Source organism: Rissa tridactyla, chromosome 4 (assembly GCF_028500815.1).
Source record: "Rissa tridactyla isolate bRisTri1 chromosome 4, bRisTri1.patW.cur.20221130, whole genome shotgun sequence".
NCBI classification, from domain to species: Eukaryota; Metazoa; Chordata; class Aves; order Charadriiformes; family Laridae; genus Rissa; species Rissa tridactyla.
The window spans coordinates 28,804,477-28,822,878 of NC_071469.1; the positions used below are offsets into that span (position 1 = coordinate 28,804,477).

The following is an 18,402-nucleotide window of genomic DNA, read 5'->3' on the forward strand; positions in this document are numbered from 1 at the left end:
CAGCCCGTTCACACCACTTGCAAAACACCGTGTTTTTCACTCCATCTCTATTTCACTGATGTTCAGAACTTTTCGTCCATTCAGCTCTCTCCAAACCGCTCCACCACAGCCTCCTGAGCCTATGAAGTACCCACTAGCCATCTCCCTGACTGTTCCGGCACATTCCCCCCTCTCTTGCTCTCATGTTCAGCCACTGCATCTGTCCTTGCAGCTCATGGCCCGGGGAATCCACCAGCACCTGGTGTGTTCAGTAAAAACAGCAGCTCATCGGGGAAGCAACTGGCAAACTTTATCAGGAGTGATAGAGCCAACGATAACTCACCCACACTGCACTCTATTCTCAGCTCTGTTTGGAGCTATTTCATCACTGGTGCATATTTGCATGCAGCTCAAGAGGTGTTTGATATTTTATGGCTGTGAATTCCAGGAGCTGGAAATCCATTGAGGGCTGTCTCCCACCTGACAGACAGACATCACTCCCCAGAAGGATGTGGGGACCATGGCACATGCTCCTTTCCTCCTCTGTTGTGCACAGAGCCTGGACTCCCATCCTGTTCAAATGCAAAGGAGCTCCTGGCACGCGCCAGAAGGGTAAGAAGTCCTTCTAGAGGTTTGATATTGTATAGAGACATCTAATCGTCTAATCCTCAAGGAGAGCTCTGCCTCCTTGAGGAGGCTTCCCAGCAGGTAGGAAGGGGTTTTGCCTTGAGGGCACAGATCTAGTGACTGTCTCCTGGCAGCTTTCCTCACCTGCAGGTCAGGTTTGGGTTGTCTGTGTAGCATAGTCAGGCTTTCATTTCAATCAGCCGTCTCATTCACACATGCTATCTGCTTTAAAATAACAAGCTGTTGCTCCTGCAGACAGAGAATTGCACATCACATCCCAATCGCCCAAGAAAAGCCCTGTTCTAGGAGCTATGCATCCCAAGGGTAACAGAGAGAAGGGGGGGAAGGGACTTCCAAAGATGGGACAATAGTCTATGCGGGAAGGATAGCTGGGAGAGATATGACAACCTTAGCTAACTGGCCCCTGTAGAGTGTTGAGGAGAAAAATCCAAGGCCAAGGTAGCGAGGAGACAGGCATCTGGGGGAGTGCAACTCAGCAGCGCAGAACCGGTGAACAAGAAAGGACCAACAAAGAAACCTTTACCCAAAAGGACAAAGCAGTTTGCTGATGGGGCGTGTGGGGGAAATGCCAGTGTTTTTCACCCCAACAGGTAACAGCCCTTTGTAGCTGCATGCCAGAAAGAGACACACAACAGAGTAAAGCCAAATGAAATACCCAAGCAAAGTCGAAGCAGAGACACTACTGCCCTGCTGGAGAAAGGAGCGAAGGGAGGGGAAAGCCCTTCAACGTGAACTTGGTTGTTCTGTCTTCCCTCCCACCTGATGACAAAGAATAGTCTGCACTTGGGAGAAGCTTTTGGCTGCTACAGAAAAGGAAGCAGTGCTCTGCAGATAGCACTTTTTAAATTCCACTGATAGTCTCACATCTCCCATCTCATGCAGTTTTGCTGCCATACAGAGCTCAGTCAATGCTGCCCATTTCCCCTGTTGACATGGACAGAAATTGAGCAATTACCCTTAAACTCCTCTCTCTCAGATTGCCCAGATTGCTACATACACAGTATTAAGCCCTCAATTGCCCCTGGCCAAAAGTGACTCAACTAGGCCTGTCCATTAGGAATTAAACACTATTTTGTTGCTTGTGAAGGTTTATTATTCCTCAAATTGCGATGCATTAAATCCAGCTAAAGCAGGTTTCCCACCATGCAGAGAAGCTGGGCCCCCCCATGACAAGATGCAGCTGGACACACATCCACCTAGCAAAGGTGCGTTACCCATTTGCTGTGCCTGTGTACTAGCCTGTACCAGCATGTGTTCAAGCAGATGGACACTAAGCTCACAGAGGGTGCTGTAGGGTACCCCAATATCCATCAGCTGGACACTCCAGACCTGTTTCTCGAGAGACACCACAGATTTTCAAAACAGTCTTTCCAGCCTTGCGTTTTACAGAAGCAAATGGTGCTTTTAGTCAAACACGTGTCTTTGCTTTCCTATAACTCAAAACTGGCTCCTCTTTAAAGTGTCTCTCTTGTCCTGGACTAGCCTCTATGAAGAAGAAATATGGATTAGAGAAAAAGAATTCTCAGCACGACATGGTACTTCAAGGTACTTCACTGCTGGTATTGCAACGGTTTGTATTGTGCAGCATGGATGACTTGCACCTTCTGGGTTTCCCTGTGCAACTGTAAGGAATGGCTGAAACTGCAGATAGTTCCATCCACATCCCTGTCTGGGCCACCCACTGTGTCCCATATTACTTCAGTCTTTCCACACAGCCTGAGAAGCGACTGTCCTTCTCTCCCAAACTCCCACGGAGATGAGGATTCAAATGCTATTTCATGCACAGGGTGAATGGCTAACAGCAGCGAGAGAATTCTACTTTTATTTCTGAAACTACAAGGCATGTCAATCCCCAAAGTCTCCCCTCGGCTGTACAACCTTCCCTCTACTCTCCACATGCCAAACCGGGCTCTCTCCAGGCGCTGTGCTTTTTTAACACTTCCTCCAATGGACTCCAGATTCTGAGCCTCTGGGTGCTAGTGCTGTATAAATGATCACAACTGAGCACATTTCAAACACACAAGAACACCTTTTTAAGGGCATATAGTTTTGTCCTTCATTCTTCTAATGAAAAGGTTGGATGGGGGACAAACAATGTTAATGGAATGGTACAGCTAAGCTTTCTAATAGGTTAAAAGAAGGCGATACAAATGCATTGGTTGACAGCAGCAATCATTACACAACTGCGCCTGTTCATATTAAGGTGTACAAGCTAACACATTATGCAGCACAAAATAACCGTGACCCATCCTTGGGGATCCATACACCAATGTCTTGATTTTTGTGTGTTTAGAATCTGAGCTTTACTGTTAGAGTTAACAACACGAGCCCAAGTGCAGTTCTGTGTAAAGGGGAGGCTGATGCGGCTCAACTTACTGCACACCCACGGAGTGCTACTCCCTGCCTTCTACACTGGGCAGCTATTTGTACCTCTCTGCTTATTCAAAAAAGTAATTTTATGCAGGTACCACAGTTTGTTTATATGTCACTTTTCTTCACTGTAATTGCTGACCCTACAGGGAAAACTCCTTTCCCAGAATAGCTTGCTTAATCTCATCGTAGAAATAGGACCACATGCATACAATGCACCGATCCATTTAGAGATTTTCCATGTGCCAATCAGATCCACAAGCCAGTGTATTTGAACGCACCAGAAACTGCCTGGGTAGAAACCAGAATCAGATTTCTTCTAACGCATAGATTTAATCCTGAACTGAACTCCAGTTTGCAAACAATCCCAATTCAACTGTTAACTATAGGTTAGGCACGGATAAATAAGTGAAGTCTATTAGGACTTGCCATGTCTTCATACCATATTCTGTGTCAATTCTATTCTGTATTTATTACTCAAGGTCTTAGAGCACTAAAAGTCACATGCTGCAAACATGTGGCAAGCACTTTTATGCCTGGTTAGCAAAGACAGTTATTATACTCTGAATACAAGACCAAGGTTCAACAAGAAGGACGGCGCATATGCAAACAGTCAAAGAGCTGTTCAGAACAGACTATCAGCCTCAGTGACATACGCTGAAATTTAAGAAGCCCAAGAAACTTCCCGGGGGGAAAATTAAGTCTGTTCTGAAGATGCCAATGCTATAAAGGTGCCACTTCTGGCAGTCATATGTTGCAATGCTTAATCTGTCTGGAAGACCCAAATAAGTCTTCATTTAATCTCATTAACCATACTGATGTCTGATCCTTTGTGACTCCCGGTAATCCTTCTGATGCTTGCTGATATTTTACAGATGCAACTTTTTATACACTGTATAAAATTCTTAGCCCTTGAAAACTGAGGTAGCTCCTTGAGACTTTAATGAATTTCTATGCTTCCCACAGAGCTTCTAGCACTCATCTCAAAATTCATATTGTGGATTTTTCCTGAAATTTCTCTTGGCTCATCCAGTCCTAGAAGAGCAGGTAACATATACTATAAAGAAAGCCAGTGCTGAGTCAGGAGTCCGGTAGATTTCACAACAACCTGTACAGGGATGCGATGGGATTACCCACCAGTGCCTATATTTAACTTATGATGTATGATCCTGGGTTAGGACAAGTGGATTTTTTAAATTAGGAATCCTCTCATGACAGAGTGGTGCAGGCACTTGTCCTGATGGGAACAATACAAGGATGTTACCATAAAACATAAGAGAGGCTTTAAGCAGAGGATACTATCACCTAAACCAGGGCACAGCAGTGAGTTTTTTCCCTGCTCTTAACCTCTTATTGCTCTTTTAGCTCTCTTTTTGCCCCAGTACACTATTCTCCATGTGGAAGTAATTACAGAGAAAAGCGTGTCCTCAACACTTTCTCTCTTCCCAAAGGTGCTTTATCATTCTGTGTTAATGAAGAGCCGGAGTTAGACTACATGTTCACTTCCTCATCCTCCTCTCCATCTCCTTTGCTGTCTCTACCTCATTCAACAGCTGGGGAGATATAAGCATCTCCTGCATTTGTTTACCCCCAGGGTGGTTCATTTCTTTCAAGATGCCTCTGCTCACTTTACTTGAGAACCCCCAGACATGCATGAAGGCACTTCTTGGAGTCAAGTAGGTGACACCTTACCTCCTCCATCATCTGATGCCTCCAGGCTCTGCTGTCTGAGACGATGGCTGCAGCAAAACACAAGGAAGAAAGAATTTCAATTGCAAGCCCAGAAAACCATTTTCTTGTGTCCCCTTCCTCTCCACAAGCCTCATGGCCTGTCAAGGGGAGAGTTCCGAGGTACGCTTAGCCTGCAGACTGACCTTCTTCCATAGCCCTCATTGCCAGACTCAGCAGAAATCTCAGCTTAGAGTGCTTAAGCAAGATGCCTTGCACCTGAGACAAACCCCTAGGCTGCAGATAGTCGGGCCTGGGGTGGATCTGCGAGGAAAGCAGATGCTTTCTACTTTTCCTTCTTTCTGTCACATGGGAGTGACATAGCCATCACCTACTCCATATCCAGGGAACTATAGAGTGACGAGCCCTGCCCCATCCCAGAACACATGACATGAATTCATGCCAGGCTCCGCACCCTTCCCAAGCCCCAGATCTTGGTGTACTGGTGCTTAGAGTCACATGTCCCTTCTCCATGAGATCAGATATAAAAGTTGTGGAAGAAGTCTCAGCAACAATGGGAACTTACTCTTCTACTTCTTCTGCATGCTTTCTTCCTGACCTGCAAGACAAGGAAAAACTTACGCTTAGAAAAGGGTAGAGAAAATTGAAAACCTGCATCTTTCCCAATATCGCTGTTATTATGCAAAACAGTTCCTACACCAGGTGCGATAACACATCACACCTTTAAAGAGTTCTGAGTGACCATTAAACCAGTGTACCAAAAAAGTCCCCGAGTGCATCAGATTGAAGCAGAACCATTTGGGTCCAAAAAGACAGCCATGCCCAGACACAGCAAGAGCTATACTCCCTGATTTTTTAGCTTCTCAGATACTTTTTCATCCCCTCTGCCATCAGCTGCAGGTAAAGCTTGCCTTACCTGAGTAGAGAGGTCGGCACACTAAGGAGTGAAGAAGATGCTATACTTTGTCCACCTACCCCTGGGAGATCAACAGGTCCTTCCTCCCCCTGGTCGTGCATAAAGATGATCTGGTTGCCTTTGTAGGTTAGGAGCCCCACCTGAGCTGGCCAAGTTCAGGTCAGACATGCTGTCACTGCAGTAAATCAGGGTTGATCTGGCTGAGTTAACAGGAGTTCATAATAATAACGTGGGGGGGAGGCACTGGCAAATGGCAGCTCCCTTGCTCTCCACCCCAGCAAGCCCAGAAGTAATTCAGTCCCGATTAGGGACGCTTGTTCAATATTCAAAATGTAAAACATGGAGGTTGCTGAACCAGCACTTTGAAAAGTTAATTAAATGCCAGGTTTCTTTTTAGCAGATACTCCATCACTCGCTGATTGCTTTGGCCATTTTGCAGAGTGAAGTTTCATCTCTATGCGTTGAGAATAAATATTCTCCCCTCCCTTGAAGTCAGGGTGCTATGACAAGAAGTACATGGGGCTCTCCCCTACCACATGCACTGTACCAGGACACACCAAAATATAAGAGTTGTTTCATTGCCTTGCACTGCTCCTTTCACAGCTCGTCCATGAGATGGGACAGGCTTCTTCTCATCTGCTCTCTGTTCTAGCAGGCCATGGCCCTCAATTAGTCCTTCCTGTGATTAATCTGCTCTTCTAAGAGCAAGATGCAGGGCACAGAGGATGTCTAGCTACGAGGAGAAGAAAGCCTCTTGTCTCCACTGCTCTCCCTGGAGTTTGCAGTCTGTGAGAAGCTAAAGATTACACTGAATCGGTGCTCTGAGCCCAGTAATATCCACTGCTATAATCAGAACTGCAGCCAGGTAGGTGACATCTGCATCTGGGCTTTCAGCTATATCTGCACCCTTCTGTTCATCACGAGAGACAGAAATGCAATGGAGCCAGGGAATTTAGAAGAGAGCTCTTTCAGTGAGGAGTAATTGTCCCGCTCCATCCTTCTCCCCAGGAGTAGCGCAATGCACTTTTTGTGAACCCCCTGATACTATATAGAGAGAAAGGGATGGCTCCAGAGAGCTCACCACCAGCTCTCACTGGAGTTCAGAATCTGAGAAGACACAGATAGGAAGACGATGCTAGATTTATCCTATTTTATCCCTCCCTTCTGCCTTCACAGAACTGCTTCCCACACCCTGTCTTCAGAGCCTTGCCCACACTGAGATGAAACATCCCAAATGACAGCTTTGCACAGCCTTGCACAGTGAAATTTCCTGGAGGCTCAATCTAACCTCTTCTTAGCACAATCCCGTAACTCTTGATAATTGTCCAGCCCCAAATAACACTCTCTTTTCCTCAGTACTCATGCTCTTCACATCTTTGCTCATCTCCTGTCCCCAGGCAGGAGTGAAACACTCCACATGTTTATACTTCCCAGGGGAGGGTCACTCCTGCTATCCCTGTAAGCAACTTCTGTTTCTTTTTCCTGAGCTCCCCGTCATGACAGATATCCACGTGGCCCACAGGGAAGTCAGTCATATGTTAGTCCTAGAGGCAGAGACTACTTCACTCTCATTCCCAGACTTAAGACTTTCCCAACTTCTCCTAGTTATGTTAGAAAAGGACTAACTCAGGGCAATAAGCAAATACTTCATTATGAAACAGCTGCACTATATTGGGAGAAAAAAAAAGTAATTTGAGTGAAAAATTCATAAACCGGGAGGGAAGAATATGACCCAGAGCCCAGATGTTGGAACACTCTCCTGTCAAACAAGATAGTTCCCTCCTCTCTCTAAGGCAAGCTAAAGCCCCGCTGTCACCCCCCCTTTCCCCCTCAGGAGAACACCCTAGTCCCAATGTCACTGGGTCTGAAGGTGGCAGTGGGTGATGCCAGTCTCTCATGCTGACAGTACTGTGGTTTATACAGAGCATTTAAATACCAATGGCACTAGAGCAGGAGCTAGAAATTATTGTTGTTCTGTTTAGGTGAGACACCTGTTTCCAGTCACCTGCACTAGGTAAGGTTATTAATGTATGATTTGGAATAGCATTATTTGATGAAACTGGCAGTTCAAACCAGTTGATAAGCTCACGGGTAGAGAACTATCCGGGAAGTATAGCACGAAACTTCTGGAGTATGGGAAGGAGTTACATGTTTTTATACTCCCTGTGGCCTTAATGACTGAGCTATTAGGTAAAGAAGATACTAACCAGCCTACTATTTCCTCCCTTTTTCAATGGAGCCTTGAACCCGAAGGCTTCCTTTCATTTTGTTTGATGCCAAATTACTTTTACGTTCCTTGTTTCAGGTTGGAAAAAAATAAATCACAAAATATTTTTGGTTGGTTCCTGAATAATGGTTTTCTTTTTTGGCCCAATTGCATTACACTTGCACTAACAAAGTGACACAGAGATAGAAGACAAGCTTTGCTCTGTGTCCTAAGGTCCCTGTGCCCTGTGTCCCTACTTCAAGGAAGTAAGGGAGGAAAGTTAACAGATCCTACGAAGGTGCCCTACCTCCAACCCTGTCCGTTCCATAAGCTTAACCGAGGGCTAAGGTACACATGGCGATACCTGCAGAACCAGTCACCTGCCTGTCCCCTTGTTCTCCAGGTGCTATAGAAAGCCCTGCATGCATTCTTCATGAAGTTATCATGCTGCTTTAAGCATTGTGGAGTACCCCATCCTAAGAACTGGCTCAGCTTATCAATGCCAATTACATCATTTTGAGACCAGCATTTCATCCTTCAGGAATAACAGGCCTGGGTAAACAGCATCCTCTTCATTCACCACAAGCTCACAGATTTCTAGTGGTGAGTGAAAGTAGACGTGGAAGAAACCAGACCATAAACTCAAGCCAGCATAGACAGATTTCTTTCTCTTCTCATGTTCTCAGCAACAAGAAGTGCACTGCCCTGGTTTGTTTGCTCCAGCAGGAGGCACAGCGCAGGAAGGGCAACAACGAGTGCCTACAAAGTGAGCAATTGTGGGTGAACTACAGCTACGCTCACTCAGGTAAGGGCAAACAAAACAATACAATCCTGGGCGCAGTGCTCAGAAATGCGTTCAGTTTGCTGTATTATACACCAGCCACCCCCAGCCTTGTGAGACTGCGATACCTCTGTTCTGTTGTTTCTTCTGATAAGCCCATTGCATCTGGAGGGCCAAAGAACATGGACCAACGCCATCACCTGGACAGCGCCATTTAAAATTCCCTTTCACTGCAAGGCTCTTTGTGCTCTCAAACATATCCAAAATCCGAGAGTATTCCATCTGGCTTTGGCCAGCTGCTGACCCCTCCTCTATTTCAGGGTGTTGAACAGTTGAGAAACTGAGCAGAACACCCCAACAGACCCCATGTAACCCCACGTTCTGTAACTCCTCATCCAGAACACCTGTTTCTCCCCTGACTGTGTGTCCCAGGACAGAGGATAAAGATCTGATCTCGCTCTTCAGTGCTGTCTTTGCTAGGTTCTGGCCATCAGGAATCCTCTCTCCACATTAATGAGAGGGGGTTAAACCTCAAACCCGAGGCTTCCCCGACACACACCCCCCTAATGCACAGCTGAGCTGCCTCGGAGCTGCCAGGAACTTCTGTGCTGAAGGGTGAAAGGCAGTTCTAATGTAGACATCATCTCTGTTAAACTGTTTCTTTCTCATTTAATGGACTACCATGGAGATCTAAATGGAGATAAAGTAGCAGGGCTCAGAGAACAGCCAGGATGCTATCTTTATGCAGCATGACGATGTGCAGTGGTTAATTAGACACCGTTAACCTATTTTATCAGGGGACATAACTGGGATGAATGGGGGGAAATGTCCTTGAAATCTTTTAATGTCCACAGCTCGTGAGAGCTCAAGACACACTTGCGTCCTGCACCGAGCCACAGCCGGCTGCCAGGAGGTCAGCGTGCGAGATCGGAGGCTCTCTTCTGTGCGCCCGGGGAGGCGTGAGGGCGGGCAACGCAGCCAGCTAAGGAAAAGGGAAGCAATTATGGTGGCTTGTTAAAACGAACAGGAACGCCCGGTCAGGCGTGACGGGGGCGGCGGCAGAGCAAGAGCGAAGGTTGGGGAGCAGAGCAGCCCCCGCGCCCGGCCCGGTTGCCCTCTGCCCGGGCGGGCAGCTCCCCGCCGGGGCAGCTTTGCTCTCCCCGGACCCCCCGCACCCCCGGCGCAGCGCCCTCCCCGCTCCGCCCCGGCGCCGAGGGGGTCGGTGCCGCCGAAGCGGCGCTGCGGGCCCCGGAACGGCCGCGCTCCCCGGAGCGGGGGTGGGGGGGGGTGGGCGCCCGCCGGCACCGCGGCATTGCCGGGCCGCGGCCGCCCTCTGCCGGGCCCCGGCGGCGTGGCGCCCGGCACCGGCTGCCCGCCGAGGCTGCGGGTCCCCACGGGCCGGTCCCCTGCCCGGTGAGGAAGGAGGCGAGCACTGGGAGGCAATCCACGGGGGCTGCGGGCTGTCCCCGGGAGGGCGGGCGCGACCGCAGGTCGAGAGGGAAGGGTATTTTAGGTATTTTACATGGCCCTGGCAGCGGGGGGTAGAATTTCATCTGCCTGCGTGCGTTAGCGTATTTCCTGGCACGTCTCAACCACTTCTCTCAATCACGTGAAACCAAAAAGCTGCAAAAAAGCTGCCCTCTTGCTAAAAGAATGAAATGGAAAAAACAGGGAACGTCCTGATGTTCAGAGATCCTTTTTGTTTTGCGAGAGCAGGGCGATCAAAGGGAGAGCAGAGGTGGGCTGCGTGCGGAGGAAGCTACTCACTGGCCAGTTCTGCCTCTGCACTTCCATCCAAAACCGTACCCACCCCAACACCGAAGGCTTGGCTCAGCCCACAGGGAAACAAGAAGCCTTTTGCCTGTAGGGCACAGACAGTAATTCAGGTCTAGGCCTGAGGGAGGCGGGGGGGAAGATAAAAAAGGACATTGTACTCTCTTGCTCAAGTATTTTTTTTAGTGCCCATCTCCACAGTGAGTGGGTGGTGAGCTACCAGTTGCAGCTTGTTCAATAGCCTAAGGCACAACTAAGTTACACATCCAATATGACGCACAAGTGCTAACTGATCAGTTCTCCCTGCTCTCCAAGTGTGGGTCTTGGTCACTGCTTGTTTGCTGAGGCACAGGGAGAGAAAAACACTCTTCAAAGCTGTATGTAAACTAGAACCACAGCCCGTGCTGGAAAGCACTACCACAAGGTGTCTTCTCAGCTATTCCATTGCACCTTCCTTGGGGCTCTAATCAGTTGTTTAAGTTTCCACCCCCTCTCCCTGGACTGTGGCAGCCTGGAAAAGCCAAATTTGCCTTGATTAAATCTGGGGGAGTTCAATATTCACATCTCCTAAAATCAAGGCAAGTTTTGCCATTGATTCCAGCAGAGCAAGGACTACTATGAGCCTTTTTTTCTGTCATAGGATGTCACCTCACAGAGCTCTCCACTTCCAGGCCCTGGGGCACATGGCTATATCTCCACAAGGGGGTTTTGGGCAGACACACATTTTTTTAAACTGTAATGGTCCCACCATCCACTTTCTGGTCCCTCATGGTCTCACCGGGCTACCTGGACCACATGCTGAACACATAGGGCACGGCACTGGAGGAAGAAGGATGCAGTGATGAGCAGTCTGTGGGATGCAATCTGACAGACCCTGCAGCTAACCTCCTCCAGCTGAAACGAGCTTGTGAGGTGCTAATCAATCTCTAGCAGAAGTGGTGTTGTTTCTCCTCATGTCCTAATACGTGGGCTTGCTTAACAGAAACAACAAAGGAGGAAAGCTCTGGCACGAAAGAACAAGCTGACAGAGAGGGTTCATGGGGGTCACTGAACCTCAGCCTACTCACTGCATCGTCCCTGTAACAGATGTTCCCAGGGTTCCCCCGCTCGCTCGCTGGTAGAGAGCTGACCGGCAGAGCCGTTCAGAGCTCCCACTGAGCAACAGAAAAAACAACAACACTCAATACAGATTCCTGCTGTGTGGGAAAACAGCGCTGCAGTTTCTAGAGGTATCCACCACACATCTTCCGTCCCTGAGAACAGGGGCTCCTATCCAAGTGATCACATCCTCAGACTCCAGTAATGGCCAGGACCAACTCTCACACCAAATGGCTCTTGAGGTTACAGGAGCATTTCAGTTTCCATTTAAAGAGAAAAGCACACTTTTGATCCTCGTGGTTACATGGAAGAACTGACTGCTAGAGGAGATAGAACTAGAATGCAAAGAAAAAGTATCTAAGGTTGGGTTTTTTTCCTCCCACAACAGAGAACAAACTCATGATTTTGAAGCACCGGGCCACAGACTTTTTACTTGTGACTGGCCTCACTGAAAACATTTAAATGAAAAACACTACTTTATTACCGAATGGCACCTTGTGCTGTCATCTGACAGCAACAGCTTCTGAAAGAAGATATTTTAAGAACTTGGATTAAGAACTTGAGAATAGCAGAGGGGTTATATGGGGAGGGGGACTGGGGGAGGGAGAAACAGGGCCAAGCAAGTAGATCAGGTCATCTTAGGTGTCTTTCTGCAGGTAAACTGCATTAAGCTAGACTTCACAGCCAATTTAGGGGTGACCTACAAAGGCTAGACAAGTTTTTAGCTTTGGCTCTGCCAGATACAAAAGGGTTGCAAGTTGCATGTGTTCTTCAAGAAGGTTTAGCTTTTTTTAAACTAGACATATTTGGGACAGCAATGATAGTATCCCCTGAATTTGCCTGTAAGTTCCTTGGGGATGCAGAGAACTCAGGAAGGAAGATGCTTTGTCCTCAGTCAAAAAAATCAGAGAGACTTCAACCAGCACATGCTGCCACCTCAGCAGCTTACATGGACTGTTACAAAAAATGTCACACTCCTGTTCCTTATTTGTCATGCAGGCTTCATCTTCTAGGAGAGCAAGAGACAACAATCCTACTAGTTCTTCCATTGCCCACAGTGTCTTTCAGGAAAAAGAAGTCAAAGGAAACTTCACTAACAGAGTAAAAAAAAGAAATAAAACCAAACCAAAACAAACAAAAAAAACTCAATCAGAAATCTAGGAAAAAAGGAAAAAAGGAAAAAAGGAAAAAAGGAAAAAAGGAAAAAAGAAAAAAGAAAAAAGAAAAAAGAAAAAAGAAAAAAGAAAAAAGAAAAAAGAAAAAAGAAAAAAGAAAAAAGAAAAAAAAGAAAAAAATGAAAAGAAAAAAAATTAAAATAAAAAAGGAAAAGAAGGGGAAAAAAAAAAAGCTCAATCTTTCTCCAGGCTCCTCTGGGCACTGTGAAGACACGGGAATAGGCAAAAGTCTAGCATTTTCCTTTTGCAGAAAACCCTTGCAAGTCATACTAAGCAGGATTAAATGGAAAAAAATCCACCATCACAGTCATGGTACTGAGGGATTCTCAGGTGACTTTTCTGTCTTTTAGGGACTTTCCTTTTTCTGCCAGTTATCTTTACTGAGTCTAAACAGAAACACCAAGGAGAGCTCACCCCAGCAATGACACGGAGGGACAAGAGGACAAGAGCCTGTTAGCATTCTTGGATCATTCAGCCTATTAAAAAAAAAAAAAAAGAAAAAGAAAAAAGAAAAAGAGGTAGAGGAGGAGGGGGAGGGAGAAAGAGAGAGAGAGAGGAAAAAAACCCACCCTGGGCCTGCACATTGCAGCTTACCGCCATCTTGATGTCCTTGATGCGTGCCGATGGTGTGGAGGCGGCTGGCACCAGATCAGCCCAAGAGAAGGAATGAGAGGCCAATGGAGATTTATGTGAGGAGAGTGAGATGGACAAGGTAAAATTGTCAGGAGGAGTTGTTAGAAAGTAAAATATATTGTGACAATTCCACTCCTGCCGTTCATCAATAAACTGACAGATCATTTAGTGTCAATTAGGAGTGATAGATGGACAAGTCCCCATGATCCTGGGCCAAAATTAATGGCTGGGAGGGAGAAGGTGATTGAAAATGACGGCTGACATTGAGAGGAAAGTCCTGAAGGTCCCCAAGGGGCCATTACTTGCCTCATTCCCTTGCAGATCAATGCAGGGACAAACCCAAAAACAGACACTTCAAGACAAAACTTAATCAGACTTCCTTTTCTTTCTTCTCCTTCTAAGTTGTACCCCCTCACTTGGCAGCCTGGATCCTTTGTGCCTATAGTCTTCACATCATTGAGGACATCCACAGATGGCTGCAAGACACAGAGTGAGGCTGCTGCCTTCCCCACAGCCAGGAGCCTGGCTCTGCTCCTAACATGGCAGTGTCACAGGGAAGCCCAGCCTGCTGGGCTGGGAGTCCAACGCTGCTGGACTGGGAGTAGAGGGCAGAAGCAATGACACGAGCTTCCCTCTACCATGTCAGGCAGAGAAACTCATGAGCATTTTACTACTCCCACTTGCAAGACAGGGATGGCTAGAGGTTCTATAAACCAGGCACTCTCAGGGGTCATTTCATATAGATACAACACAGGATAGTTTAAGCCCATATTTTTGAAACAGGAGGTTTTTAACTTAACTTACCTCTAGAGACCTAGAATCATAAAACCCCTTAATCTCTTAAACAACCTTCCTCCAGCTCCAGGGTGCAATCTCACCATTGCCCACCCTCCAGAGCCCTAAATGATATCTATACAGAGGCCGGGTTACCCTGCTCTAAAGGTCACCCTGACTGCATCCCTTTCCTTCCTACAAGCCCTTCACAGTCACCTTCTTGCTAAATGCTTTCCTGGACACTGTACCACCGCTTCTGTTCCAAAATACTTCAGCATGGTCATTTTCCTAAACAAGCCTGCCTTGATTATTCCAACTCAGTATGACCTATCAGTCAGAAAGGAGAAATTTCAGTTGTAGCTGGAGCACCTGTTGCTAAACTGCTACGATCCCTGTAGAAGAAAGCAGGTACACGGGAAGGCACGGGAAGGGATTTCCTACTGAAAGCAGCACTTGGCATTTGCCTGTGAGGCCACCTGAAATGAGCTGTGTTTATTCCACAACAAGCCTAGCTGCTGCCTGCAGAACTGTATGAATTTTAAGGGGCTGATTGCAAGACCAAACGGATCAAGGATTCAAATAAACTGGAAGTGTCCTGGGAAGCAAAGAAATAAAGATATTAATAGGGAAAAAAAATGGAAGAAATTCTACGATAGATGAAGTCAGATAGATGAGATTAGCAGAAGCTGGAATTAAATGGATCCCAGAAGCACCTCTCCTTTGTTAAATCCTCACCAGTATGCAAAACTGGATTCTCTTTTCCTTTTCCCATTGGCAGGCGCTTTGTGTTTCTTCTTTCTGATGCATGAGATAACCTGACAATAAACCTTTGCTTTGCTTGTCACAAGTGTCAACACTGATGTCATTAAGGACATCAGCACAGTGTTCAGAATGGCACTTGGGCTCCATCCAGTGGTTAGAGAGCTGCTTCTATATCAAAACCAGCTGTAATTACTATTATTTATGTAATCTCAGCAGGGTACTAGGCCCCAAGAGGCTGCCTATGTTCTTGGCTGGTCCCCTGTCCTCTAATACTGGGGCTAGAACATTGCTGGGGCAGCAATGGGACTGCCTCTTCTCATAGAGAGTGATTCTTCCCTCTGAGCATAAATTTAAATAAATACAGCAGATTCAGGTGCTGAGGGCCCCATCAGTAAGGAAAAAAGGTTCTTCCATCACTACTTTGCACCATTTATTTGCTGATTGCAGAGAACGAGCCTGAGGGGTTGCTTAGACACTTAACTGCAGTCCTCGTCATTGTCCAGATTTACAAATGAGACTTTTAGCAATGACAGCTGTTCTACAAAGGTACTAGGGGTCCAAAGTAATCTTCCCATGCTTGACTTCTGAAAATCTATCAGTAAGAGACAGCATTTGGATAGTTCTTGGGAATTTAAATATCTGACACTTGTAAATACTATGGGAACTCATAATAAAATACTTTATCTTACTTGCACACCATCTGTGAGAATTCATTTCAAAACTAATTGTAGGTTGGAAAACTTTAGGGGCCCTCCTCCTCTTTCTATCTTGCAACAGTCTGAGAGAGCAGTAGTCTGATGGAAAGAATCAGCAAGATGGTGAGAATATTTGCAAGTTTACCTAGGTATGACAAGAGCTGGGCAGGTAAGGGACTAAGAAGGAGCAGCAAAGGTAGAAAAACAGAAAAACAGGTTGCAAATTAAATTCTACTACAACGTGTGCCAAATGGAAACACGAAGAACAATTTCAAGTTATCCTTTCACATCAATAAGACTCTGAACTAGAAATACAGCAGAAAAGAGTTTTAAGTATCCCTGCAGGAAAAGCAACAAGTGGCCATTGCAACTGGCTGAATCTGTCAGAAACAGAACTTTAAGCTTAGACTTCAAATGGGGAGAGAATACCACATAAACAGCTACAAGATCATTTCACAAGTGGCTGCAGTATCCCATCTGACCGAGAATATATTTATACAACACAGGAAATCTAACTGTAACCATTCTGCTCATCCTTCCTTTCTAAGTTAAAAAAAAAAACAAACCACAGATTTTACACTGTCAGTTCTGAAAAGCAAATTACATAAAGCAGTACAATTCCCAAGTGTAGGTTCAGTTACACTGGCATAAAAGTGCTTATACTTACATCAAATATATCAATAGAAGCATGTTATTCTAACTACATCTACACTAGTGAAATTGGAGCAAGTCAACTTGACGGGCTTCCAAACCGAGTCAAAATGGTTGAAAAACTGTGGGGAGATAGAGCCTGAGAAAACAGAAACAACAAAGCTACAGTAACTTGGTATGACATCAGCCGATGACTCAGACTTTTCACATGAAGGCTTTACTCTGGGATATGTCACAAAGACAGCCTTACAGGCCAGCACCTCAGACTTTTTTAAGGGAGAGAAAGAGAGAAATCAGCTTGGGGAGAATACAGGGCTGAAGTAAAGAAAAGACGGGGGAACTAGTTGTACAAAATCCTTGTACCTCATATGGCCAAAGAAAGTCAGAACAATCCTCCCCTTCATAAAATTTATTCAATAAAAACTCTTAACAGGAATTAAAAGAATTGCGTTCAACCTCATCGAAGCATTTACTCCAGACACCTGCTATATCTGTAAACCATGCAATTGGGATGCTGGAGAAGCACCACTGATAGCTACTGCTCCAAATCTATCTGATGAGGCTAATGTCAATGAAAAACATCCTGAAGTAGTACATGGCACAGTGCTGTTACATTAGTAACCTGTACACTGTCCTTCAGGGCACATTAGGCACAGCCCTGAATAACTATATTGCCTCCAATCCAGTCCTTCACCTAGCCAACAATTACAGAATTTATTTTTCCTGAACAATGCAATTCACCCTTGTTCTCTGCTATCACGTTTTCATAAAGCTTCTGCTTGGTCCTACAGAGATTCAGGATCACTGGTAGCATTTTTTTATAACCCTGAGGTGGATGCATCTTTGCAATGGCAACTTCTAGCTGCACCCAGCCTGTGAAAAATAATACCATTATCAGAGTTAAACTGGAGAGGAACAGAAGGAGCGCAGGCTGAGATCTTCATCCCTTTGCTTTACTCCAGTCTCCAGATTTTCAGCCAATTTATTCTCAGAGACAAACAGAGTGATAATTTTCCCAGAAAAGTACTGTTTTCCAGAAAGGCTGCCCCAGAATACAGACCACCTTTCTCACCTCCCAGGAAATACTGACTATATAACAGGTTTCTGGATGTCCTCTCCCATTCTCAAGCATTCCAGGAAAGAAAATACATAACTTTTCCATAAATCAGAATGCCTCCAAAGTATATGTTCAGACGTATACACGCTTATTATACGTCTTAATATATACAAGCAATCTCACACCACTCCATGACTGTGCTGTTCAGCTCTGTGAATAGGAATGATAACACCAGCATAACTTTACGGCTTGAAAAATAACAAATAGCTTAAAATCAAGTCATCTCCTCCTGAACGGTCCTTTAGTTTTCATACCCATTCTATTACCATGTCCAGATATTTCCTTTCCCTTAGGTGTCCTTCATAAGCATCAGGCTTCTCAACCTACACTCTACAATTTGTATACTTTTTTCCTCCCATCTCTTCTTGCTGACCATCTCCATCCATCTCCATTATACCATAACCCCATACACACATAAACATTGACAAATTTCACCTTTACTGTCAAGGCTGATCACTAAATCCTGAATGGTTCATTGCATTCTTGTCAGTGGGGCACTGTCATGTGTCACTCTCCTGGAAAGGACACAACCAGTCAAATCCCCCCTCCCAGCTCCTGCATTTAACATGCTTATTACATTCTTGACTCCTTCCAGTTACTGTACCAGGTAAGGAATACACTGCCTCTGGCAGACAGTGACATCTACGCAGTTCTGAGTCCCACCAGGCCAATTTATAAAGAGCATTAGCCAGCAGAACCAAGCAAGAGCAATACTTCAAATGGTTTGGAGGAGCTACAACGATATTGGATACACAGGCCACCTACAAGATCCAGAAAAACTGTTCCGATGCCTGTGACAACAAAGCCCAATCAGGGATGTTCACTTAATCCATGCCTAAGCCCTTCTTAAACAGGAAAAAAGTGAAGACTCACTTGGTAGCTGCCAGTACAGGATCATCTGCCCAGCCTCCTTGCCGGCGTGGAGGTTTAGGTGGTGGACCCTTTAATAGAGAAGAGACACGTTACAGCCAGCTCCAGTCAAGGCAAAGTCAAGTCAACTGAGACACCGGGTCCATACATACTAATGTAAAGCTTCACCAAATAATAGATGGAGAGATAGTGTTTAAAATGCTGTTTATTCAAAACAAAAGGAAGACAAATATTGCAGGACAGGTTTTTAAGTGTCTCTGTAAAC

At 45.8% G+C, this 18,402-nt stretch overlaps 1 protein-coding gene across 4 annotated transcripts in view; it reads right to left on the reverse strand.

Annotated features, from left to right (window-relative positions):
- IFT43 (intraflagellar transport 43) overlaps positions 1-18,402 on the reverse strand; it is a 46,009-nt gene that overhangs the window by 11,827 nt on the left and 15,780 nt on the right. For 2 of the 4 annotated variants that reach the window (XM_054201132.1, XM_054201134.1), the window contains exons 3-7: positions 18,141-18,208; positions 13,230-13,273; positions 12,301-12,469; positions 5,252-5,284; positions 4,690-4,736 (exon numbers count right to left, since the gene is read on the reverse strand). In XM_054201132.1, coding sequence (XP_054057107.1) covers positions 4,690-4,736; positions 5,252-5,284; positions 12,301-12,469; positions 13,230-13,273; positions 18,141-18,208 — 361 coding nt within the window. Of the gene's footprint in view, positions 1-4,689; positions 4,737-5,251; positions 5,285-12,300; positions 12,470-13,204; positions 13,274-18,140; positions 18,209-18,402 lie in introns of all 4 variants that reach the window. The other 2 variants (XM_054201135.1, XM_054201136.1) reach the window with 2 other exon arrangements.